Here is a 26,729-nt window from a genome sequence, read left to right on the forward strand (position 1 = left end):
ACAGCATCGTGGTGGGGGGGCGGAATCACGGGCATCGGCAAAAAAATAAAAAATAAATTCCTCGTACTCATGCTGCTCCGACATCAGCCAGCGCATATTGGGAATGCCGTAGGCACCGATCGGTTTTCTATCGCCCATTTGCTGGGAGTAAGGGCGCCCTCCGTTTGTGAGGTGCACCTGCTGCTTGCGGCACAGAGAGGAGAGGGAGGGGCGGATTCTCTGGCTGGCTGGAGCAGCATCTGGCAGAATAAAACTAAATAAAAACAAACCAACAAGCACGAAAACACCAGACATCATGATACAGACTTATAATTTGCACCGATGTTTTTTCGAAATTCTATACGCGAAAAGTGAGCGCGAGAGCCCTCGGTGCGCCTGCTCGCTGCTGAAGTCAAAGTAAACTTTATTGTCATCTCCGCTACATCCAGTCCAGGATATAGAGAGACGACGAGGCTGCAGTTACAGCAGTGCAAGTAAACAAACAATAAATATAAGAACAGTAAGAAAATAAATATACACTTTAGGACTCGGGATAAAGGGATCAATAACAATTTAAAATTTATAATTTGCAGTTTGATGATTTAAAGTCTCTCACACAACCAGGCTGCTTCCAAATAGAGCACATTTCATTCATAATGTTGTAAATCCAAGCCCATTATGTATTCATGATTTGAATCCTGGGTTGTGTGAAATCCCAGAAATAAACCCTAGACAAAGTGAATCTGTGAACCAGGGTGTAGGTCTGTTAGGTTATGTTGTGGTGATCCTCGGGTTGGAGGACTTGTATTCATACTGGAGTGCAAAATAAAAACCAAGATGGACAAGAAAAGTTCAAAGCCATCAGGTGCTCAGTTTAGAAAAAAGAGAAAAGAGGAGGAGGAGAAACGAGCAAAAGATGCAGGTAAGCAGATGTGTCATTGGATAATGGCAGGTCATCCTGAAACAATCAGAATCAGAATACTTTATTAATCCCTAAGGAAATTATGTAGGTTACAGTTGCTCCAAGAATACATGGTAAAAATAGCAACAGTAACAGACTAAACTCCAAACAACACATTATGTTACAGATTTTAATATTAATGAGTCTTTGTCAGTTGTTGATTTGTCCTGTTCTCATTGTATGAGGAATTATGATGGCTGCTTGGTAGCTGTTTGCATACTATGCATACTCTCTCTCTCTTCGTGTGTGTGTGTGTGTGTGTGTGTGTGTGTGTGTGTGTGTGTGTGTGTGTGTGTGTGTCGGAGGAGGAGGGGGGGCGCCAGAGGGAGTGTTCGCCCAGGGCGCCAAACAGGCTAGGACTGCCACTGCTCTCATCCAAGAGTCTTACTGATTTATTGCTTGCTGTTATTTCAAGGTGATATGGCAAACATGTTCTATTTCATGGGGGGAACATGTGGCTCTTTTGGCCCCTATTGCTCCACCTGTGTCCAGTTTGGGCAGGTGATGTTGTTGCAGTGGCATTATAGAGCGTTTCCACAGCTCAGAGAGCAGAGACACTGAAAAAGAAACGATAAACGGCTGAATAATGAGCTGAAACTGGCTATACAGCCGTGCAAAACTCGGGGGAGCTGCAGATTCAGGTGACAATTCTCTGGAGGATCCTCACAACAAGAAACCCCATTCACAGAGTCAACTGAGAGCACCTTAAATTTGCATCTTAGCTACTTTTCCAGTACTAAGAAAACCATTTGAACTTAAAGGTTATTTATATTCTGAGCATATATCTGAGTAAATATTCACCTGTGATAATTATTGCAGTGGTACATTTAGAGCTCACATACATATAGGCATCATTACATAATGACAGTTCTTTGCTACTCGTACGACGGCAGGCGCGCCTGAGCAATACGGATCACCGATTCATCTTATTTTTCTCCAGTATTTCCCCGAGGTCTGGGACAGGTGGGGAGACAATTAGGCCAGTATGAGCAGACAGTAATGCCCTGAAGGATTTCCAGGTAAGGTTTTTGTTCTCCAAGGAAAAACGTCATTGATATTCTGGTGCAGCACGCAGCACATTTTACGTCACGAGATAAAGCCGAACGTGTGATGATTAATCGTCTCGCTGTGTATTTTAATGGCATCCTAACATTTAATGTGTGTGGGATTAAAAGAAAATGAGCATGAAATGAAGTCTGAAACACCTGGTCCTATCCTGGTCCTGGCTGTCAGCTGGCATTTCCATCCTAATTGCCACACCTCCCTCTTTTGGAGATGACTGGTGGGTTTTTTCTCCCCCAAAACGCTCTCTCTTACTGTGTCTGCTCTGCTTTTTGATCTCTTCCTTCCTATTTGATTAAAAGAAAATTTTATTTGTAACTTTCAGAGAATTATAATTAGACAGCAGACAGATCTCTGTGTCTTGCCCGAGGACGCCCTATCATGAATCTGCTGTAAATGCATTAGACTTACGCCTAATTAGTGTTATAGGTGTTGTCGAGTCCCTGGCTCCGGCCCATATGCTGTGGATTTATGAGAACGAACAAGTCAAAGGACACTACTGACGTCTTTAATGATGTCTAAATGAAGCCATTCTCCTTGTTTCTCCCTTCTTGTGCTTTGCCCCTGTACCCACCCAACCCCCACTAATCTCCCTGTGCTCTATACTATACAAGCAGAGAGATAAACAGGCACGAGTCCCCTTTCTGCTGCTGCTGTGTAGGGAGGAGATGGTGAGATATACAACGAGAGGGGGCAAAACAAACAACCGCTGTAATATCTGCATTCAAAATCATCCGTGCACGTATGCACTCTTACACGGACCACAGGTAAAGCTGCACATCACACACATTATTTCTTCTTTTTCTGTCATGCAAACATCTCAGATTGTAGTCACAACACAGAGGGGCAGATTGATATCGAGACTCATTTTTCTTTTTCTTCCTGCATGTCCCACCACAGGGAATGTTTTTAAGACCCGCCCAAGCAGTGACAAGCCTGCTTTATCATGTTACGTCGAATGTGCAACCCATTTCGGTGTCATGCGGTACGTGCTTAAAGGTATGTGACAATCACCCTCCTCTGAAGATGGTTGTGATGGTTTTCACCTTCAAAAATGTCACGAAAAAAAAATAAAGAATTACATCCCCGTCTTCCACCACCTAATTTAACCAGAAAGAGTCACCTTGAGCTCTTGCAGTCAAATCACATCAGCTCTTTGCCTCTAATCCATACATTGCATAACAAAGCAAGTCATCCTTTCTCCTGTAGTCTCTAACCGCTGCAAAACGAAAAGGTAGATTTAGGGTGTGGGTGGGGGCACAAAATAGAAAAAAAAGGATAGAATTAAGGTGTTTATGGGAAGTAGACCCTGTGCTCTTACTGAACTCGGAAAGTCAGACTTCCTGCATCTGGGCTTCTTTATAATAAGATTGACACAAAGAGAAATGCCGTCTGTGTAAACTACACAACGAAATGTAAACAGAGCCGTACTCCGTGCTGTGGATGCTCCAACATATTTGGCATTTTGTGTTGCGCTCGTGTTGTGTGAACATCCATTTCCTCATTGGGGTTGTCAGCCAAAAGAAAAAAAGGTTAAGAACCACCAGGTTGCATAACACACCCAACACTCCCTGCATATCACAGCAGCCATCCAAAACAAGGGCTGATCTGCACGCACACAAATCTCACCCAGGTATGGGGCAGAGACACCACATCAAAATGGAGGACAGGGGAGTCTGCCGAATGTGATTTTAGTCCATTATGTAATCCTCTAACCCAGTAACGAGTCATCCCACAGCAGCCCAGCCCTGATATATTTCTGACCCCATGCTTACCACAAAATTGGTTTCCCTTTTAGAAACCACGGGCTGTTTTTTGTCAGCTCAGTCTCTATACTTGGATTCTCTCACCTTCCATTTTCCCCCTCTTTTCCCCACGTCACGGCATCTCTATTGGCAAATGAATTCCTCCCCCGACGGCTACACCCCAGCTCTAACGCTGTCCCTCAGCCACGCTCCCTCATGGGTTTCCCACCAAAGTAAACCCATTAGATCTTCTTTACTTTACTATTCACATCCACATTCAGTCTTTCCCCTAGCTTTAACTCTCTGTCACATCAATCAATCTTAGTCTGCACATTTTCCCTCCACCCCTACTTTTTTATTGCCCACCAACCCACAGGCCTTACCAGGTATGAGCTACAGTGAAGCGTCGCCTCTGTCGGATGCTCTTGTTGACCATCAGCTTGCGGAAGAGCCGCGGGGAGCTTCTAGGGGACAGCTTCGGGGACGTGGCTCCCCTCTTCCCTCCCATGACACCTGGCATCTTGGGTGGCTCCAGCTCCAGGTGCATGTGCTCCTTGAACGTCCGAATGCACGAGTCCATCTCGACGCTCAGCTCGTTGGATGACATCCCTGTGGGCAGACTTGTGCTCTTCTGTCAAATTCTACCAAATTCCGCCCAATTTTAGCCCCACGGGCTCGTCATGTATGCTTTAGTTAGCCCTTCTCTTGTAGACACACTGAACTTTTCCACTGGGTTAAAATGCTGCAGAGAGCCTGAGCATGCACAAACGGTCACTCAGGAAAAGGCCAGCTCACACATACCTTTTTGTTGCTCTGCCTCTGTGCTTTCAATTCTTTCCCTTTTCCCTCGTTCTTCGCGAGTTTTTAGGGATTAGCCAGCCAGCGGTCGTGCCCTCCCGCTCCCTCTCTTCTGTGGCTCGTGCCCTCTGTTTTTCTGCTGGTCTTCGGTTCATCAGAGGCTCTCAGAGGAGCTTCTACAGCTGGGCCACATACAGAAGAATTCCCCTTCTTATTACGGCTTGTCCATCCCTCTCCTGGTCTCTCCTGCTCTCACGCCCCAGTGCCCCCTCCTTCTCCCCGTGTTCCTCTGTCACTGTTGGTGCCTGTTAAGCGAACACCAACTCTTTCTCTCAGTCCATCAGGCGGCTTGATGTTGGAGGATCTCCCTTCATGAAAGATTCAGAGGGACTGAAAAGTGCTCTCTGCCTCCTCCTGTCTTGCTCTCTCTCCATTAACCACTGCTTGACGAACCCCTTTCTTGCAAAACAACCCCCGCCTCACCCAAAGGCACTCCCGGTGTGGCACAGAGTGACTCCCACTATGCTGAGGCTCAAGTCAGATTTCCCTTCACTCGCACACTCAGAGCAGCGAGCGGAGCAGCGCTCAGCACGCAGGGAAATGCTTCACTTGCCGTTTCATTCAGAATATACACAAGGAGCTCCGAGCAGGCACGCAGCGAGTACAAGCCACACCTCCAACGCTGAGGATTGGCTGGCGGCTGTTGTGACGGCAGGCAGGCAGGCACGGTAACAGGTTGCCAGATTTATTATTTATTTTTTGTTTAGCTGGTATTTGTGGTAATGTTGCTGATGGTGTTGTGACCTTTAGCGAGGCAGGCAACTAGTGAGGACATGCCAAGTTAAAAATAAATAAGGACATTTGGAAGGGAGATAAAAGCAAACAGCTTAATGGGGCATCAGTGAAATGAATCATACACACTGCTCAAAGGGCAGCCGATTCAAGTAAACACTCTAAACTACTGCAATTACAAGAAAACATATTGGTGTAAAGCATTCAGTACAATCCATCTAATGTAATCCATCTGTAATTCTGCCTGAACTGAACCAATCCAAGCATGAGCATGTAAAGAGAAAGAACGGACACAGAATAGACACAGTCATAGCAGAAATACATCCACAAACACAAAGGACTACTCCTTGTGGTGAAGAGAGAGAAAAAGAGGGGCAATGCCCTGCGAGCGGAGAGGCGGGGAAGCTGAGGGAGAAAAATCTAAAGTGAACATCAGAGGAGAGCAGAATGGCAGGGAGTGCTGGAAATGTGAGTGCTTGCTCATCTGCTCGCTGGACTGATTTGTTGAGGTTGTGAGTCACTGATGATCCTAAAGCGCAGACGCATGAGGAGCTTTCACACCACATTTTGCCAAGAAAGCCTTTGAAAATAGTCTTCTCGTGCTTGAATATAAGGAAAAGAACACTTGTAGTAATGCGAGACGTTATAGGAGCGCAGCAGGCAGACACGAGGCATTCCCCGACTCATTTCCTCCGTCAGTCTCCTGTTTTACATGGTAGTAGAAATTATCTGACCAGTCTAACACACACATATCACTGGGCTGGGTCTGTGTCCCAGGATTTTGAGCTTACGGTGGTCCCTCACTATAACACAGTTCACCTTTCGTGGCGTTGCTGTTTCGACGATTTTTTGTGTGCAACTTTGTTTTTTTTGGTTTGTTTTTTACAGTGTATGGTGTTCTGCGTCCTGATAGGCTGTAGACCACTGTCAATCAGTCTCGTACTGTGTCTCCTGTACAGTACAGAATGCATTCAGCTTGTCAAATTTACGTAAATCTTCGCTAACAGTGTGGCCTCGTGTTCCATGTTCGGTGTGTTTAGTTTCACTAAACTGCAATAATAATCCCATGTTTCCAGTGCATACAGTCCCAGGCATGTCTGACTGCGAGAGCTATGTGTCAGCCTCCGACGATGAATTAGTACCTAAAAAGGGATCTACTTCAACAGCTTCCAACAAATCACGGTACTTTGAAAAATATAAAAGAAAACTCTTCTCGCTAAAGGTGAAAACAACAAACCCGTATCATCAAATGAGGTAAAAACCCAGCATCAAATGCTAAGAACGAGGTGATACGAGCAGCTGGTGATGTGCGACTCAAATGTAAATAAGTGACTCCACCAAGAGTCCCCGGAGCACTCGCTCCATATAACTGGAAAAGCAAAGGGTGGATGGAAATCACCGATGCAGTTATATGGTGGAAAAGCGAGACTTTAAGCAGCTCCAGATCCAGCAACCAGAGCTTTTATTTATAAGTGACTTATGTATGTATGTATGTATATATATGTATATATTGTACTATTCTTAGTTAGCGTATTGTCTGTCTTGTCTTAATGTTGGTTTAAAATGGAGCACTGTAACAAAAAATAATTTCCCCCAGGGATCAATAAAGTATTCTGATTCTGATTCTGATTTTAGTTTTATCATGTGATGAAGGAGGCTGCTCAAGAGTTACAGGGCTAAGTCACTTTGGTTATTGAAAGCTGCTATAAAACACCAGCAAGGCTACTTTTGTGCTTACATTTCATTTTTCCTGCCTCGCTGAATATAATGCTCTGTCACTACAACTGCACTGTAATGAACGCGCCGCTGCTGCCACCTTATTTTAATAGATTTAGACTTAAATTTAGAAAATGTGTCATCACCGGCAGTAGCTCATTGGAAAGGGATAGAAAATGTCCTTCATTCACTTGTGCTTTACTCACTAGCACTTGCATATTACACTTAAATGCTGCTCAGTGCAAGTATCAAACATTCAGTATTTTTTTTTTTTATCACCAGTTTTTGCATACATTTGCATCCAAAACTGATTTTTAGCCTCATCTTTGCAGATTGGTGAATCTCTGCTCACCTGTTGCCAGTTAAACCAGTTGAAAACTTTCTCCAGCAGTTTCCTGTTTTCATATATAATATATTAATATCATATATGAATACATTAATGCTAATAAAACAATGAAATTGTTGTATAATTGTGTTTAGCCAACATGAAAAAAAACCCTAAAGGAATAAAGTTTAAGAATATTTTGTACTGGTGCTCATCAGGGAAACAAACTGCTGAAAAACATACTACTGTCTGCACACAGATACTATTTTTCAGAAGTGATTGGTTGGTAGGCAGGGATTTCTGCCCTGGTGATCTCTAATCTCAAACATAACCTTCCACAACATTCCCCAGCAGGTAAGGTCTACCGCATATGTTACCAAAAACCACCTTCACAGCACAAGAAACCCAGGGTCAGTCCTGCTTCATAGTACAGGCCTCTGGGCACTGAATAAAAGTGGTATATCTCACAATGTATCTTAATAACCAATAACATCCAAAGTAGTTAGTCAGTCAACCAACTGATGTTGTAAAGTTGTTTTGCCATAGTTCTTAAAAACTGTTTTTAACCTTCTTCTCATCTTTGAAATTTTGCTGAACCTCAATCGCAGTGGCCAGCATGGATAAATGTATATAATTAGCTAGTCCTGAGTCCCAATGAGGTATGGATTCCAGATCCAAAGCTAATAAAGTCACAGATAAATTAGAGACTTCTGTGATTTCATGGTATGCTCGATCTGCAGCTGGACTTTTAGTAAATATTAAATTTCATCTATTTTTTAAAATACTTTTTGAAGCATTAGATTTAGCTTTAAAATGCTATATTTTGTTTATTATCAAAGTAAACTATATTTACTTTGATAGCCTCGCCTCTGTCAGCGCGCCCCAGGGCAGCTGTGGCTACAATGTAGCTTACCATCACCAGTGTGTGAATGTGTGCGTGAATGGGTGAATGACTGAATGTAGTGTAAAGCGCTTTGGGGTCCTTAGGGACGAGTAAAGCGCTATACAAATGCAGGCCATTTACCATTTAATTTCATCAATTTGCACAAACACGGGTAGGACTCAAAAAGGCATGCTATGTTTACAATATACTGCTAACATGCTAACTTAACATTGTTACGTTTAGTTGGCATTAAGTAATTAATACAAAAATTATTTAGGGTAACTTAAATCAGCTCTATAAATATAAATGCAATAAAATTGTGGTATTATTATTAGAATGAAAATGCAAAGTTTAAGTATCTAATAATCAGAAATTACCATAACAGAGCAATCCCATATGGTAAAAGATTTCCATTACTTATAGTTTAATTATAGAGATCAGATATGTTTTGCAGCTTCATACTGATTTTTTCATTCAAAATTAATGGTTCTTTTGATAGCAAAGGATGCTAATCCATAAATTAGCGGACAAGGCAGAAGGTTAGACTCATGAACTGATGCCCCATCAATTACTGTTTAAACTTCTATGCTTAGCTATCTTGCACATATAGAGTAACTGTTGACTGACAGTTACTCTTCACACCTGCCGGTTCCTCCTGAGAGATCCATGCCAATGGTGGAAAGAAAATAAAGAAAAATCAAAGAGACCTGCACACAAATCTTAAAAATGACTGCTGGCTCTTGCACATTAGCGCATTTCAAAACAGAAGAACTGGGAGCCAATGCCAGGAGAAAGATTGAAAGAGATTTAATTGAAGAGTAACTGGGCCATTGGATTCCATGTTAAACTGGATTTCACATCCTTGAGGGCTTAAATGAAAGCACTATGATCACAGCACAGGAGGACCTGAGACACAACAGCCCCTGCAGCAAGTTGTAATTACCACAAAACTATATGTGAATATCTTACATTTAATAACCTTTACACATTTAGACCTACGGGCAATTTAGTGTTACCAATTAACATAACCGCACTAACTGCATGTCAGGACTGTGGGAGGAAGCTGGAGCACCCAGAGAGAGCCCACGCAAGCACGGGGAGAGCGTGCAAACTCTACACAGAAAGACCCCGCCCTGCGACAGACTGCCAACCTGTCCAGGGTGTACCCTGCCTAAGACAGCTGGGACAGGCTCCAGGATGGATGGATGGCATTACACTGTAAATTGAACTATTTGTCAAAAAGTAACTTGGCTGCCTTGAAAAACAGAACAACATGTTTGGTTGTAGAGCTTAAGATTTCCATCCAAGCTGTTCACAGTAGTATTTCAGTGCCGTTGCAGCGAGGTTTGTACAGGATAAAGCTGATTAGGCTAATTTCTCAGTGTTGTTATTAGTTAACTCGGCTTATCATTTTAGATTAAAATAACTCCCATACATACATATGTGTCAACTGAACATTTTCAGTTTAATGAAGGTGCTATTTCTAGGCTTTCTAGATTCCAGGTTATTTTAAATTGAACTAGCTTGTTATTGTTTATAGCGTCAATTTGAAGTCAATAAATGCAGTAGTCGGGTTTTTTTGGTTGCACAGAACCAGACAGTAGAAAAACTAATCTGGGGATTACTAGACATTAAGTTTTATTCTCCAAGGCCATCAGTGTCTAATAAATACATAAATAATGTGATTATCTGCTGGTATACAGACAGAGCTATTAATAAAGAATTTACAATTTAAATTCTTTGTTTCATCTTTACATTTATGAGCAGTTCTTGTTTTTCATCATGAAAAAACTTAATCTCTCTCTTTTTTTAAATACTGATCAAGTAATTTATAGATGTGTCTTTGGCCTAAAGGATCCTGGGAAGAGTGTTTTTCACACATCTTACTAAGAGTGTGATAAAATGCATTAAAACAAAAGCAGCCCTAAGGCTCCGCTTTGCTTTACTTCTCTTTTCAAACTGTGCCGACTTCGGTGCTAGGATAGCTGGCATATTTGCTGCTGCAACAGTTTTTACAGATGGAGACGAGCTCTGATTGGGATCAGTGCTTTTCTAGGATGAAAATAAATGAATACATTCATGGATATGCTGTTATGTATCCGCCTGACATCCAGCACAGGCTCCAGCCCCAGCGTGACCTTGGTTTGATGCACAGTCAGGAAAATGGATGGATAGATACTGACATGTTTCTGTTCATATATTTTTAACTTGCTAAATTAGTATTGGCTTAATTTTTTCCAAGTATACTTTCCCCTCAAACCCCTATCTGTCACTCTGCATAATTCACAGCGTATAAGAAAGACGCCTCTTCTCGTCCCATGCACCTTTACTCACTTGGTTTCCCACAATGAGACCCTGAGCTAGACAATATTAGAAGTGTGCTGCCAGGGAAGGAGGTCTTACACGAGCGTAGGGGTCAGATAATTGTAGTACAGGTTGCAAGGGATGTATTTAGGTCTTGAGAAAGCTCTTGATGTCGTTCCTCAGGCTGCATAAAACCCTCTTTTCTTTATTCCCCCTGTCACACGCCATCTCTCTCACATTAGTGAAAACAATCCTGCATTGTGGCCTAGATTTACAGAGCTGTAGCGCTACACAAAGGTTTACGGTACGAGAGATTCAAACACAAAAAAGCAGATAAATGTCATGTGTGAAAAAGCATGAAAGGTAATTTGAAGTTACAGCAGTGGACAGTTGAAATGAAAAAAGGAAGTCAGAAATAAACATAAAAAGAAGGACGAAAACAACAATATGAGCCTAAAATAATCTAGAAAGAAGGCTGAACAAACAGTATTATTATTTGAAGGTGACATTGTTGCACATTCCTAGATAAGAGTGAAAAATAATATCCATGACAGATTTCTCTCTGGGATGTTTGAGTATAAGCAGACAGATTAAAAAAAGGAAAAACTCCATGTCTCTGTCACTTCACAGCTTAACAGACTAGAATATTCTCAGGTTTAATTCTCAGCCAGACTCGGACATGAGAGGATTGCCATGTAACAAAAACCTGTCAGAGTATCTGAGGTAACTACACAAGCGTTTTTATTCCCTCTGGCAGTGAACAAAAAACCTGATGAAACTGTGCGTGCACGACTTGTACATGTTTACAAATAAGTATGTATAACATTTAACCAGCTACAAAAAAAGGATTATTAATCATCAGAAGCATGTTGAATGTTCCACGCGCTCTTCCTGGAGGTAACTGAATTGCTGGAACTACAGCCACAGTGCATAATCTGCCTGCCTTCATCTGTTGCTTGCTAAAATGAAAAGTGCAAGATCCAATTTCTGCCTCCTGGCCGTGATGATCACCAGCACCCACACAAAAGCCGTCTGGGACACCAGCGTAGAGGGCAGTGCTCAAAACACATCACACAAAGAAAGTACACCGAGTGCAGACAAGTCATAATCTGGCCAGCGACGCTGTGACACGATGGGGAAAAAATAGAAATAAAAAATAAATATAGCTCCAAATCAAGTTTAAACAGACTTTCAACATGGAAAATTTCACTCATTCTGGGAAAACCTCTGTCATCATACATCACAAATACCACTGACTTAACTTTAAACAGCTAAATGCACTATGCAGAATCAAAGTATTCTATTAAGAGAAGATGTATAAGCATCCATCACTGATAGAAGTTATAGCCATGCAAGTACAGTAAAAATTCAAAGCATAAAAAAATGTGTAGCATGGTAAAACGTCTTATTGCACTCTAACTGGTAAAGAAAGAAATGCATTGCACGGTCTTTTCAAACAGAACTACGCAGACCTGCAGGCTCTGTCGATCCATTGTGAACTTTCTTTTGGCCAATCATTACCTCAGTCATCAGACCACGAGCAACACAAGGCAAAATATTTGACCAGAAAACCCATATTTTAAACATATGTGGTCACTGTGAAAGCTTCAGGAGAATTTGTCCCATCATGAAAATTGCACACTAGTTTGGTGCTTTATCATATTTCATCTCTGGTGCAGACACCCCTCACCTTCATGCAAATTAGTCAGCATACAATATGTAATGAACACAAAACAGCTAATCACCTTTCTTATGCTCAACTTCACATGTCACAACTCTGGCATCCTTAAATTGCCCCCAGTCATCACCTTTTCAGCTGGGATGCACTAAGTATCACAGCTACAGTTACACTGAAGGGGAACTAACGTGCTTTCCCTCGTGCGCTGTCACATGTTTAATGTTACAGTGGTGGAGGCTCGCATTAACTACTTACTTCTTTTAGTCAAAGGAAGGAGAAATCATTATCACTCAATCACTCCCACCTGCTGATCAAACCTTATTATTCAGGGGTGAAGCCCATCAGAAGGGCATCAGCTTAAAGTAAGGGTGGCCTAAAGGGAGAGCAGCTGGCAGTGGATGAATATGAGGGGCTATACGAGACAAATGGGGATTATTTCGAGGTATAAATCATACAAAGCTCCTTTGCTAAGATCCAAGAATGAAAATGAGGTGCAAATGAGCGTAATAGGCTCTCTTTAAGGTCTGATGCTGCACACATATTCATGCATAAGACACAAATTTACTGTAGCTCCCATCTTCACAAGCAGAGGTTCTTATGCGCAGTTGCACAAACACACACAATTTCAACAATCAATGCACGAGGCACTCGAAGCTTGAAAATAACTGTGCACATCAGCAGGAAAATAATTAAAATCCCAAAATAACTTCTTGCTCCCTCCTCCTCCTCGTAATCACCGAGAAAGGCACTTAAATAAGTACGAGTGGAACGAGACAGGATCAAGAGGAGGGATGGGGCAAATTGTTGTTGACTTGGATTTAAAATTGCACTGCAGACAGATATACATAGAAACATGTAAACACATACAATACACAGTCGCGCACACATCCACCAGCTCATGGCTTCACAGGGGGAGAGAGTAATCTGACTTGAGGAAGGTTGTGCTGACCGCAACATTTAGGGAGCATAGCGTAATAGCTTTTAGAAGAGAAGAGAGCCGGGAGGGAGGAGTACACGAGGGAAACACGTCTGCCTCTGACACCAAGGTTACTGACAGCTGACACACGCCTCACCTGCTGCAAAGCCTGTGGCTGCAGGAGTGGACTGTGCTGCCATCAGTAAAGTCGCTGTTAACAGAAACAAAAATAAATGCAGTAAATATCTACAGGATGTTCAGAGCCGTCAAATTCAAAAGAAAAACAGCAACAAACGTCATATTTTGAATTCTCTGCTGGAGTCATTTATTACAATCGTTCCAAACAATATAACATCAGGTGTTTCGATGAACATCAGATCACAAATGTCCAAAATGGTGTAAACTGGGTTACAAACATTTAACCATCCAGTGCACCGAATATCTGCATTTACACGATGTTTGCTCTTTAATCTGCATGTGTGCATCCAGCTAGAATCAACACACTGCACTCTGCTGGTTACAAGAGAAGGTACAACACTTTTAAACACGCAGTCATGTTAATCCACAAACGAGGACGTTGTACATCAGCATCCACATGCAGGGCTTTGTTTGATGTTTCAGAGAAAAGCGGCCTGGACTGTTGGTTTAATACATCGGTGTCGAACTCCAGTCCTAAAACGTTTCCATGTGTCCCTGCTGCGACACACCTGAATAGCATAACTAAGTCATTAGCAAGGCTCTGTAGAACTTGACTGCATGCTGAGGCGGCAATTCATAAATGAATGAACATTTTTTCAAAAACTTACATTCATTTAAATGTACTTGAGTACGGTTAGGGGGTTGCCACCTCAGCATGCACTCAATTCTTGCTAAAGACCAATTAACTTTCTTCAGGTGTGTTGCAGCAGGGACACATTTAAAAGTTTACAGCGGCCCTCGAGGACTGGAGTTCGACAGGTTTAACAGCTGAATAGTTTGCCTTGGATACTTTGTTACATCTCTCCTGATCATTTGTATTGTCTATATTTTTTCAGCATTTAACATATCAATAAAATTAGACTTGCAGAGTTCCCAACAGACAGTTTTAATAGCAGAAACATTACTTCATTTGTATAATACAAATATTACATTTTTCAACTGTTTACAGTACTGTGTGAAAGTCCCAAGCCTGCACCAGTCTGCACCGAACAGACCCATCTTAAAGTGTATTTTTAGGAATTACTGGCAGCTTGCCCCAAAATCAATGATCCCAAGAACAGTGCCAATGCAGTAAAAGTATTCCATAATAGGAAAACACATACAGGAACACTATCAGCCGTGGATTGGCCTCACCAGAGCCCGGACCTTTTTTTATGCTTTTTATTTATATCTGTGTTTGCAGATTTTTTTAAAAACTGCTGCACTTACTGTATTCCCCACTTGTCTAGCAAAATTAGAATAGACATGAGGCGTGGCTGAAACTTTATCTGCGTGTAAAACTGGAGAAAGTTACAATCTGTTGTTATAAACACAGGGACATGTGCTCTCTGAGAGAAACAAATCATTGTAGCCACATCGAGCCCTCCGTCACCTACAACTGTGTCGACTCACTATGGAGCAGCACACATACGCATCCATACACCACACATAAACACATACACTTAAATTCAGTGCCAATCATTGCTAATTAGCAGCCGCCTTTCAACATCCATTTATCTGAAGAGAAGTAAGCACTAGGCAACTCATACTCAAGTGTGCCTTAACTGGATTTATCTCTCCTAACATCAAACTCACTGAGAGTACTCAAGTAACGAGCCAGTAAGGGCTGATTGGCCAGCTTAACAAAAGTGTATCTGAATTTAACACAACAGGCTTCCAACCAAAACCCAGCCACACGCCGTTTGTGTACGTGTCATCTGAAACTGCACATTGTGCCTCCTGCTGTGAACGAGTGCCCGGTGTGCACCAGAATGCACTTTCTCTGTGGGCCGAGTGCATGAATAATGTAAAGAGGCAGCATCATCTTCATCAGCGTTAATGGGACATGAAAAATCACACACTGATGCAGAGAGGTTTCTACTCTCTACAGCTGAGGATTCATTTTGCTGATGCTTGTCTGCAAAGATTAGTTATTCAACCCACATTTATATAACACTTAAGCAGAGCTTGACTAGCTTTAAAAATATGTGTATTATAAAATATAAAATATGTCATTAACCTCGAACTTCAGTGCCATGCATGTATTTATTATCAGCTCATTTTAATCAAAGGAACTGAATCATCAACTAGAAGGCAGATATGTATGTAGAGGTTATGTAGAAGTAATCCTATTACTTACACAGAAGTACTGATTCCACACTGTAAAGCACATTTTTACCTGTAAGAGCAACTAAATGTAGCTTAAAGTGATGTTAAAGTACTAAATGTATAACAGTGTAACAATAAGTAACAACTGATTGTAATTACTTTGTATCAGACATAAATAAATGATAGTTTTAATCCGCCTGTCTATTTTCTTAACCACTACTTTCATTCACAGGGGGCTGGAGACCATCTCAGCTCTCATTAGGTGTGAGGTGGCGTGCACCACGGACAGGTCGCCAGTCTATCGCAGAGGATGCTCACGGAGAGACACACAGCCCTTCGTGCTCACACTCGCACCTGATTTACAGCCATATTGCATGCATGACTGTAGCACCGTGGGAGGAATGCTGCAGTCCCACACTGACAGAGCACGCCAACTCCACAAAGAAGGTGGAGTCAAACCCAGAATTACGTGATTAAGGACAGCACGAACCATCTGCTACTCGATGATTGAAATAATGAATCGAGCTGTTGATCCTTTTCTCAATATGACAAACTGTAAGCATGAATTACTGTCTTATCTGTGTTGAAGGAAACCAAACAGTTGTTGGATTTTAATATGTTATAGTTTAGTCTTTATTATGGAACTAGATCACTGCCTTTCTGTGACACGAGTCAGTGTGGAGGCATTACAGACTCACTCACTGTGTAAATGTGGAGTTCTGTCACACTTAGACCAATGTAACCTGAAGAGCAACAAGAGCTCGCGTGTTCATGCCAGATGCCCCAGAAACATGTTCATTAACCCTTCCCTAATGCACAAAACCCAAAGTCACCCATAGCATATGTTGCAAGAGCTACTCCATTAACATATAAGACAAAATGTTCTCATAGTATTCTTCCTGTGAGATTAACATTAACTGTACACCACCTTTGTTTCAGCCCACTCACCATTCAGGATCCACCGGTGTGATGTCTATCCTGGGAGGAGCTCCAAACGGCAGGGATGTCGGCCTCGTCATGATCTCTCCGTCAGGCGTCCGTGACCTCTCCCCCTGACGCCACGACAGCGGGGGTAGCTGCAGGTTGCCCGAGAAACGCCGTCGTCCTCGGCGCAGGTCGACTCCCAGAGTGCAGGAAGGGGAAGTGAAAGACTCACTGAGGCAGCAGTCCGGAGGCTCTTTGCTGTCCTGAGAAGAGAAAGAAAGAACAACAATTAAAAATACAGATTAAAAAAATTAAAGCAAGATAAAACATTTTCTCTACTAAAAAGATAAACAGAGCAAAAAGAAATTAAACTTTATCACCAACTCACAAACCTGTTCTCGCCAGTTCATCACATGTTTGCCCACTAAGTGGCGCCATAGCCTTGTTTTTGACTAAAACTCAAATCTATTACCATACAGTGGATCGGTGACCTGATACAGCGTCTGCATTCTAAGAAAGAAATAAGTATCACAAACAAAAAAACTCGACTGTTTAAAAAGAGTGACAAACGTGTCAGTTTCCATATTTCTAATACTCACGTTCATTTAAAACAAGATCAACGCAGCTGTTTATTCTGTGAACATTTACAGTTTCACTCATTCTTCCTCTGAAGCTTCAGCTCATCCACTTTATTTACAGACATAATTTGTCTTATTACTGTAGCGTATGCCGTCTGTAGTGAACTGATTGCACGGCATGTAAACCATGTTTATGTCTCAGCTGCACTGCCTAATAGTAGCTCTGAAAGCCATGATAGAGCCTGACGAGTGTTAATGAGCAAACGAGAGAGAAAAACTGAGCATGTGCTTAGATTTTCTAGCATGCACATCAACTATGCAAACTCACAGGCTTCTTCATTAGGTACACTTGTTCAACCGCTCTAGAGCGGCTCTTCCTCAACCTCCTCCGACCACAGGTACAACATGCCCAGGACCCACTACAGTTTGCATACAAGGTGGGTGTCGGAGTGGAGGATGCCATCCTGTACCTCCTACACAGAGCCCACTCACACCTGGATGGGGGAAAAGGCACGGTCAGGATCCTGTTTCTTGACTTTTCCAGTGCCTTTAATACCATCCGGCCCTGTATGCTTCAGGAAAAACTGAACAGGATGGAGGTGGACCCCTGCCTGGTGGCTTGGATCTCCGACTACCTCACCAACAGACCACAGTACGTCAGGCTGAAGGACATCACGTCTGACACAGTGGTCAGCAGCACAGGAGCACCACAGGGAACTGTGCTGTCCCCTCTTCTCTTCACCCTGTACACCTCTGACTTCTGCTACAACTCTGAATTATGCCACATTCAGAAGTTTGCAGACGACACAGCCATCATGGGGTGTATCTGGGATGATCAGGAAGAGGAGTACAGAAGTCTGGTGAGGAACTTTGTCGCATGGAGTCACACAAACCACCTGCAACTCAACACCTCAAAGACTAAGGAACTGGTTGTGGACTTCGGGAGGTCTAGAGCAGGTCCACTGCCGGTTCAGATAGAGGGGGAGGAGGTGGAGGTGGTCAACAAGTACAAGTACCTCGGGCTGTGGGTGGACAATAAACTGGACTGGTCATGCAACACAGAGCACCTGTATAAAAAAGCCCAAAGCCGACTGTACTTCCTCAGGAGGCTGAGGTCTTTTAACATCTGCAGGAAGCTCCTGAGGATGTTTTACCAGTCGGTGGTTGCTGGAGTACTTTTCTATGCTGTGGTGTGCTGGGGGAGCAGCACAGCAAAGAAGGACTCATCCAGGCTGGAGAAACTGATCAGGAGGGCTAGCTCTGTGGTCGGCATGAAGCTGGACACTCTGGTGACAGTGGCAGAGAAAAGGACACTAAAGAAACTGCTGGACATTATGAACAATGCTGGGCATCCTCTGCACACGGCCATAAACAATCAGAAGAGTCTGTTCAGTGACAGGTTGCTTCTCCCCAAGACAAGAACTAACAGACTTAAAAACTCCTTTGTCCCACACGCCATCAGACTGTTTAACTCCTCTCTGGAGGGGAGAGGGAGGGGAAACAGGAGGACAAAGGAGGGGGGAACAACTAAGCTGTAGTGCCTCTTCACCTCACTGTACAATACCTTGTGCAATACTTTTTGTAAATAGTCAACAGTGCAATAGACTCAATACTTGAAATGTGCAATTCACTTGTATTTTTATTTTTTATTCCTATTTATTCTATTTATCCCCTTTGTATATTTTATTTATATTTGTCTCTGTATTTATATGTGTGTGTGTGTGTGTGTGTGTGTGTGTGTGTGTGTGTGTGTGTGTGTGTGTGTGTGTGTGTGTGTGTGTGTGTGTGTGTGTGTGTGTGTGTATATATAACAGTTCTGTAACTGTAACTTTGGTCGTTGCTGTGCTTTTTTTGGAAGTCGAATTTCCCAGAGGAACCCACCCGAGGGATTAATAAAGTTCTATCTTATCTTAACGCAAATCTAATCAGCCAATCACCTGGCAGCAACTCAGTACATTCGGCTATGTAGATATGGTCGAGCTGCTCAAGTTCAAAGTGAGCATCAGAATGAGGAAGAAAGAGAACTTAAATGACTGAATGCAGCGAGGCTGTTGAGTGTCAGACGGGCTGACGTCGTTCATAAACTCGTGATCTACCTGGATTTTTCCACACGATCATCTCTAAGATTTACAGGACGATTTGGAAAAAGAAAATACTCAGCGAGTGGCATCAGCTGATGACTGCTTCGAGCTCAGTGGAAAGCAACAGCAGCTCAGCTGTTACAACTAAGGTGCAAAGAAGACATGTGGAACCTTGAAGGATACCAGAACAGAAGACCACATCGTTCAGGAAGCTGAGGCCGCAGGCTCACCAAAACTGAACGACAGAAGACCGGAAAAACATTTCCTGGTCTCTCAGTTCCTGCTGTGACTCTTTCATGGTGTGGTCAAAACACGAAACGAGGATCCATCCGATCTTGTGTCAGCTGTTCAGGCTGCTGCTGGTGTAATACTGTGATTCTGAAATACTATGTAGTCATATTTAACTGCCTGCTATTCTCCTCCGTCTTTGTCGTCTCAACAGCTTATGTTTACGCTTTTGATATCCTCTGACATATCTGTCAAATATCTCACACACCTCTCAAGAAATTTAGTTTATTCTTGATGTTAACAATCATTCAGTTAAGTTAGATACTCTTGTTTCCTGAATGTTTTATTTTGTGTCTCCCACTCAGGTAGCTGAAGGTAGCAGCTAAAACAGCTGTGCCTAAAACACCACCTAGCATCAACACATCATGCGATAAGAAGCAGCGGCATGTATGGAAACCACCTGCACCTGGAACACACAGAAGATCCCACACATGCCACGGTGACGCTCAATTATCCCGTACCACAGCCAAATTATGGGCTGTCTTGATCTCTCATGGCTCGGCTAATGTGAGACATTTTAAAAAGCGGAAATATAAAGTGTGACAAGTCATGTCAGTATTTACCGACCTGTTTACCACCTCTCTTCTTGGCTAGCTGCCTCCCTCTGCCTACGCGTGGCTTCTATGCATTACCAAGCTAACAACGCATCGCTAGCAGCGCTACAACCTCACTTCACTGCACATTTACTTTTAGCAGCGTGGGCAATGACTTGTTTTCCCCTTGTGGCTTCCAGGAGCCCAACAAATCCTGATTGTTCAATCAGTGCTAATGGCAAACAAGGATACTGAAAGCTTGATTTAGCTTCTGTTTCTCCATTGTGTAAAAATCATCTCTTTGTTTTGCTATTAGCAGTTGTTCATTTTTCATTTGTGTCTGTAAACTTTACCCAGCTGGGTTCAGCTCGTTATATTTAATTCTTATCCTGCTCTAAGAGCTGTCGCTTGGTGCACTAATTACTCCCGAATGCAGACTGGTCTTCATCTAAGTCACATTTAGAGACAAACACAACTAAGCTGGAAACACCCCAAACAGTTTTACTCTGCAAGTCTTAATTGAACACACTGGATGAGTGAACTCACAGAGTCTGGCTTGTTATTACACCAGGAGAAGTAATTTGGGACAATTTATCAAGATAAAACGGATCTTCATGTCTTCATTGAACATCCATCTTCACATCATGCTGCAGCAGTTCATTTGGTCTATACCTGTATGCAAAAAATACACTGCACCCTAAGTGTCTGCAGGACACTGCCCCAGTTTCATGGTTTCCTTCATGTCCTCCACTTACACCATTGTTTTTATTCAACATTTATTTTCCCTACAATCTACGCAGAAACACTTACATTAGCAAGGTTTTCATTGCTTGTGTTTTTTGTTACCCTTTAGGTCTTTACATTCTTCTATAAATAATGGTGTGTTCATTATAATTTATTAGGTACACCTTACTAGTAATAGCTTAGACCTTCTTTTTTGATTTAATGACGTTATGATTTAAATGTCTTGATGCATGCCCAATCATCCAGTTGAGGAAACTAGACGTAGTGTTTTCAGTGGGAGAAACATTTCATCACGTGGGGAAACCTGCAGCTGAGACCAAAGACCATCTGTGTATCGAGGAGATGGTCTTGTTGTCATTTTGTGCTAACGAGCAGTCAATACTAGAGATGGCACGATACCACTTTTTTATGTCCGATACTGATATCATAAATTTGGATATCGGCTGATACCGATATGAATCCGATATAGTGTGTTTTTTTAATTAAAACTGTTTTTTTAATATCTTGCTGCATTTTGTATAAGTTCAAATTCAAGTTTAAATAAACAACAACACTAAAGCTATTCTGTTATACCTGTATGCAAAAAATACACTGCACCCAAAATATTTCATAGTTCAGCAAAACTGATCAATCTAATAAAGTTAAACCTGCACCATTCTCCCTATTCTGCTTTTTTAAAGAGTAAGCAACCTAATTAATAAGGTTGCAAGCTCCCAGCAAAAAAAAAAAAAAAAAAAAAAAAAAAAAAAAAAAAATATATATATATATATATATATATATATATATATATATATATATATATATATATATATATATATATATATATATAGGGAACCACCCCCCACCCTCCACCTCATGATACTTAATTGGCGTAATCAACTTTAATATGATGCAGTGTGAAACAAAATGCACAAAAATCAATTATTTTCAAGAAGAAGAATTAAATAGATTCAACATCTTTCTTCAACAGAACTGCAGACTGCACAGATGGTATCTTCCCAAAGGAAAAAGTACTATAGCTTACTAGGGTATATCAGACTTAACAGTTACTATATACAGTAATGGACTTCTATACATTTTACATCAGATTAAAACTTTGGGTGTAAGATTCAGATAATTATTTATTAAAAGCTAGACATTTTAAATGAGAATAAGAAAGGAAAGTATGTCTTTGTGCCCCCTTTTCCCTGTTCATGCCCTATCGGCCCCCCTGGCTAAACTTTGCTAGATCCGCCCCTGCACAGTTACCAGCCGTCAGCTGTAGAAAAAGATCCTGGTGTAGAAAGTAATATTAAATAAATTCTAACAACAGCTTATCAAGCTTAAACGTGCTGCTGTTGTTCAGCCGCTGGTTTCCTCTTTCTGGAGCGAAGTGGGCCAAAAACAAACAAGAGAGACGGACTCCCGACAGAAAAGCCGATCAGCTGATCATTGATCAGTTTCACGATTGAAGTAGCAGCAGGAGAGAGAGAGAGAGGCAGTCGCTCCATATATACAGCTAAGCGTTTTGCAATTTGGTCTAATTTTAAAAAGTTTACATTTCTTCGGTATTAAACAGCAGAAATGAGGCTTTGCTGTCAGAGGTAAGTTTTGAAAAAAAAAAAAAATAGAGTGAGAGCAGTGCAGGAAGTGTGATTTTATCGAGTTGGAAGCAAAACAGCAAAGGTAGGAGGGAATTAATGACAATATTTATCAAATGTGAAGCGTAGTTTGGATCTTTTGCTGCTAGTTCAGTAAATTTTGGTTATAGAGTGACGAAACCTGCAGCATCAGAATCTGTGAGCTGTCGGCTTTCAGGCCCGGTGGACGTGCCGTCGGGTGAGAAAGCCGACAACTCAAAGATTCTGATGCCTCAGATCCACGCTTTGCATGGAACCAGTCTCTCATTTGCTGTTTTAGCTGTTTGGTGGTTGTTGAAATGAAAGCTTTAACCTGAGGTTCTGGCATTTCTGGCAAAATACATTTATATTTAAAAATCGATTCAGGATTTAATGAATTGATATCGTGGTATTTAAGCCAAAATCAATTTTAATCGGAAAATCGATAATTGAAACCCAGCCCTAGTCAATACTCATGGTACACCTAACAAAGGGGCCGGTGAGTATAGATATGAAAAATACCCAAGTTTGTATTTTAGCGGTTTCGTTGGATTATACTCGTCTGTAATCGTGACTTTATGAAAATCTGTTTGCATAAATTCCGTTTCACTAACCTTCTCTGTACAACCATGCTGCTCACCACTGTGTATATTAACACTGGTGTCACACATATGTGGATTGCACCTCTGAAACCAATTTTCCTCTGCGTAATAATTTCCCACAATTATTTAATTAAAAAAAAAAATAGCAGGCTGCAGCTATTGTGGCTTTGCTTTGTCTAGTTATGCGATTATTATTTCCATATATTTCTGATGTCACTACACAAAATATGCAAGGGCAATGATGTTCATTTTTTCTCTAAAAAATAAATAATTGCTTCATAAACTTCATGAAATGGTTCATCATCTAAAATGACACCAACATTAGCATTAATTGCCTCAGAACATAGATGGGCTTTCTGATGATTTATTTCTTCTTCAGCATTTTTTAAAATAATTTAATGTTCAGTCAGATAATGAATTCTGACCCTTTCTCTTGAAGATAAAGGGAAACCATGCTTTTAGAAAATACAGCTGAAAGACTAATGAGCATGGCAACTGCTCTTAGGCAAATTATAAATTGACAGCAAACATTAAAAAAGTAGAGGCACTATGTAATGAAATACAAAGCAGTAAAAATTGATTTATGACCTGACTCTGGTGCTGTGCCATATATAAATATGTTTTAAATAAATAGAGTAAGTACTGCTTTACAGTGGGAAGAGCTCCAGAGGAGTCAGCAAGGAGGAACAGATAATGCTTTTCTTTGACAGCTCCGAGAATAAATGGTGGTGGCGGATGGCAGATACACAGAGGTAATGTGAAGCATAATAGTGATAAGAACTGCACTGAAAACAAAATAAGATAAAGACGGGAAAAAGGAAGGATGGTGATGTAAGATCCATAAAGGATACAGAGGAAAAAAAACACATGTAACTCAAAACAATTACCAGAGCAAAGTAAAGGACACACACCGTATGGACCAGAATAGGCAGTAATCTGATCCCAGGTCAGATAACATCTTTAACAGCAATACTGGACTGGCTTCCTGCTCAAACTCTGTGTAAACTTTGCAACATTTCTGAACTGATAACAGTTTCTATGCAGTTTTATTGAATGCTACATTACGGTACTTTGTGAGTTGCTCAGGACATAAAAACAATGTTTCTATGCGGTTCATCTGTGGCCATTGTAGAAGGCACCTTTACATTACTCTAACAGGACGAGCGTGTTAGTCAGAAGCACAGCATGATTGTAATAACACAGTGACTCATTTCCCCTTATTTTATAGAAAGTTTTCTTTTTCTTTCTTCTCCCACGGTCACAAGGTAAAAGGACATTTGATCGAGCGAGAGGAGAGAGTGACGGAGCTACGTGCGAAATGAAAGTCTGAACCAATTCAACTGGTCTGATGAGTCATCAGACTCAAAGCTCTGTCTAGGTTTTCCATTACTTGATATATTCAACATAGAAAGTTCATCAGTGTTATGGATACGACCATTTGATTCATTTGCCTTTAAAACAAAATCTGTTCTTTTGCACACCAAAATGTAGTAAATCGGGTAAATCCATTAAAGTGGTGCAAAGACCTTGCCAAGCTTTTAGTACTTTTAACATTTTTACAAAAATGGACAGATGAAATATTTCCCACCACTGATCACTGGGAAATATCTTGGTTGAGCCTGGTCTGGCGATGTTAGCCGTCTGGCAATGGCTGTAATTTATTCAAACAGCGGTGTGAGCAGCTACCAGTAGGGATGATTACTGGTATCCGGTGCAATTATGGCACCGGTTCTGACATAAACGGTAGTAACCAGACCGAAAAGCAGCGCACATTTCGGTGCTTTATTTAGGTGCTTTTTTTTTTTTTCCTGAGATGTCATTAACTTTAGATTCTAGCCAATCATTTTACCTTTCCAAGCATAGTAGGCGGGCCCAGGTACGTACGTTCTTTTAGAGCAGAGCTACAGATTAAAAATGCCCAAGGCAAAGCGGTCAAAGTCTGGCTGTACTTCACAACAAAAGATGTAAATTCAGCAGCCTGCAACAAGTGCTTTAAGGTGATACTGTGATACTGTCAAAGGAGGTAACACCTCGAATCTGATGAAACACCTGGCGACGCATAGCGTCTTTTTAAAAGCCGAGAAATGCGCCGTATTTGATAGCTTGCTGCGAGACCTCAGCCCGAGCACATCTACTGCGGGTGTGGTGCCTGTTATCAGACCCTGAGTTAGCAACATCCCCCAAAAACCCGAAGAGGAGAGTCCTGGCCCCTAGCCCTGCCAGTGTAGCAGAAATGATGACGGATGATGATGCAGCAGCAGCCGTTCTTCTCTGCGTGAGCAGCTTAATGTTGTTCGTGTGTAAATTATGTTGAGTAGGCTAACCACGTTATTAAATTAATGCATGTAAGGTGAACTAGCAAACACCATCGTAGTTTCATGCGGCTGTCTTCTTGTTTGATAAAGTGAAACCATATATGCCCTATAGCTGCAGAAAAGGCTAACATTGTTATCTTTTTTACAAAAAAAACCCCCAGCTAAACATGAGAGGTTTTAGGACAAAGTTTGTGTTTTCCATTGTTTAACCACCGGTTCGAGCACCGTTTAAGCACCGGCACCATTTCAAAAGTACCAGTTTGGTGCCGGTATCGGATAAAACCCAAACGATACCCATCCCTAGCTACCAGATGCCAAATACTGAAGTTTATCAAAAAGTAGCTGCTTGGTTTACCAAATGTAGATCTATTATTGTGGTATTTTTCAGGCTCAAAACTCCTAAACAATGGCGATCAAGTCAAACTAGTGTCTTTTCAAATAACTGGGCGCTCATCAACCAGGCGGTATGTGTGAACAATCGCCAGTTGACTCATATGGTTGATGAGTGCCTGACTGTCTAAAGAAGATTTTATTGATTGAGACATCACACCATTATTAAAAATAAAGAAAGAAAATTGTGGGAGTACAGCAGAGTGAGGACTGAGATGCTCAGACTACCAAACGGCTTTACAAAGTAATACAAATGTAGCATCATCAACTCCATAAAAAAAACAACTGAAGAAGCTTCTCGGATGAGAGGTGAGACATCTTCACAAAACTCAAAGAAGTCCAGTCGCTTTCTTTCCAAGCTCCTTAGAACGACAACAACAATTACACCCATTTTGCCATGAGTCTGGTGACCCAGTGTTTGTGTCTTTGGTTTAAGTGATATTCTTTGAATTATTGTTTTCTCTTTGTACTATATTTAAAGTTCCTGGTTTCTGGGTTTCTGTTTCAGTGCCTCCCCCTGTGTTCCTGGTGTCATGTCTCTAGTGCAGCTTTAGTCCTGTATTTTTTGCTCTCCTTATTTGTCTCAGTGTACTGTATGCTTAGTCTTAGTTCTCCGTCACTACGTCTTCCCTGTGTTCCACATCTAGTTACTTTTGTCTCTGCGCTTCATGTTTCCTCTGTTCCAGAGTCGGTCATGTTTCCACGTCTCAGTGTCTAATCTGTATCTTTATGAATGTTTTCATCCTTCCCGTTTTATTTTGATAGTTCCTCATCCTGTGTGCAGTGTATCTAATTTTGCTTCCTTGTTAAGGTTGATTTGTCCCAGCTGTGTTTCCACCCGTTTCCCCATCCTCTCGTTGTCCCGGTTGTGTATTTAAGCCCTGTGTTTTTCTCTGTCTTTTGTCACATTGTTAACCATCATTTACCCTCCATGCTGTGTGTTCCTCCATGCTCCTAGTAATTTCCTAGTGTCCTGTTCCTGGTTTGTTTTCGAGTTTGGGTTTCTAGTTTCCAGTTGTATTCGTCGTTTGAGTTTTCCCAGCAAATAGAAGCCAAAACATACCAAAATGTCCCAAAATACTAAATAAGCTTGAAATAAGCTCATAATTAAGCATCATTGTAATAGAGTTGTTTCAAATATACACTGTGCCTCAGGAGGTAGAGAGCAGGTCATCGACTTATCGGAACATCAGTGGTTTGATCCCTGGCTGCTCCAGTCTGACTGTCCAGT

The 26,729-nt window shown here is 41.6% G+C and overlaps 1 protein-coding gene across 4 annotated transcripts in view; it reads right to left on the reverse strand.

The window, feature by feature from the left end:
- The window catches only part of pde4ba (phosphodiesterase 4B, cAMP-specific a), a 182,940-nt gene that overhangs the window by 132,600 nt on the left and 23,611 nt on the right, over positions 1 to 26,729 (reverse strand). For 2 of the 4 annotated variants that reach the window (XM_085387601.1, XM_085387600.1), the window contains exon 2: positions 16,394 to 16,632. In XM_085387601.1, the coding sequence (XP_085243727.1) occupies positions 16,394 to 16,632 (239 nt within the window). Of the gene's footprint in view, positions 1 to 4,130; positions 5,117 to 16,393; positions 16,633 to 26,729 lie in introns of those variants that run through there. The other 2 variants (XM_085387603.1, XM_085387602.1) reach the window with 2 other exon arrangements.

This window comes from Rhamphochromis longiceps, linkage group LG17 (genome assembly GCF_057381845.1).
Source record: "Rhamphochromis longiceps isolate RC_006_pf linkage group LG17, R_longiceps_female_GT1.1, whole genome shotgun sequence".
Taxonomy (NCBI): domain Eukaryota; kingdom Metazoa; phylum Chordata; class Actinopteri; order Cichliformes; family Cichlidae; genus Rhamphochromis; species Rhamphochromis longiceps.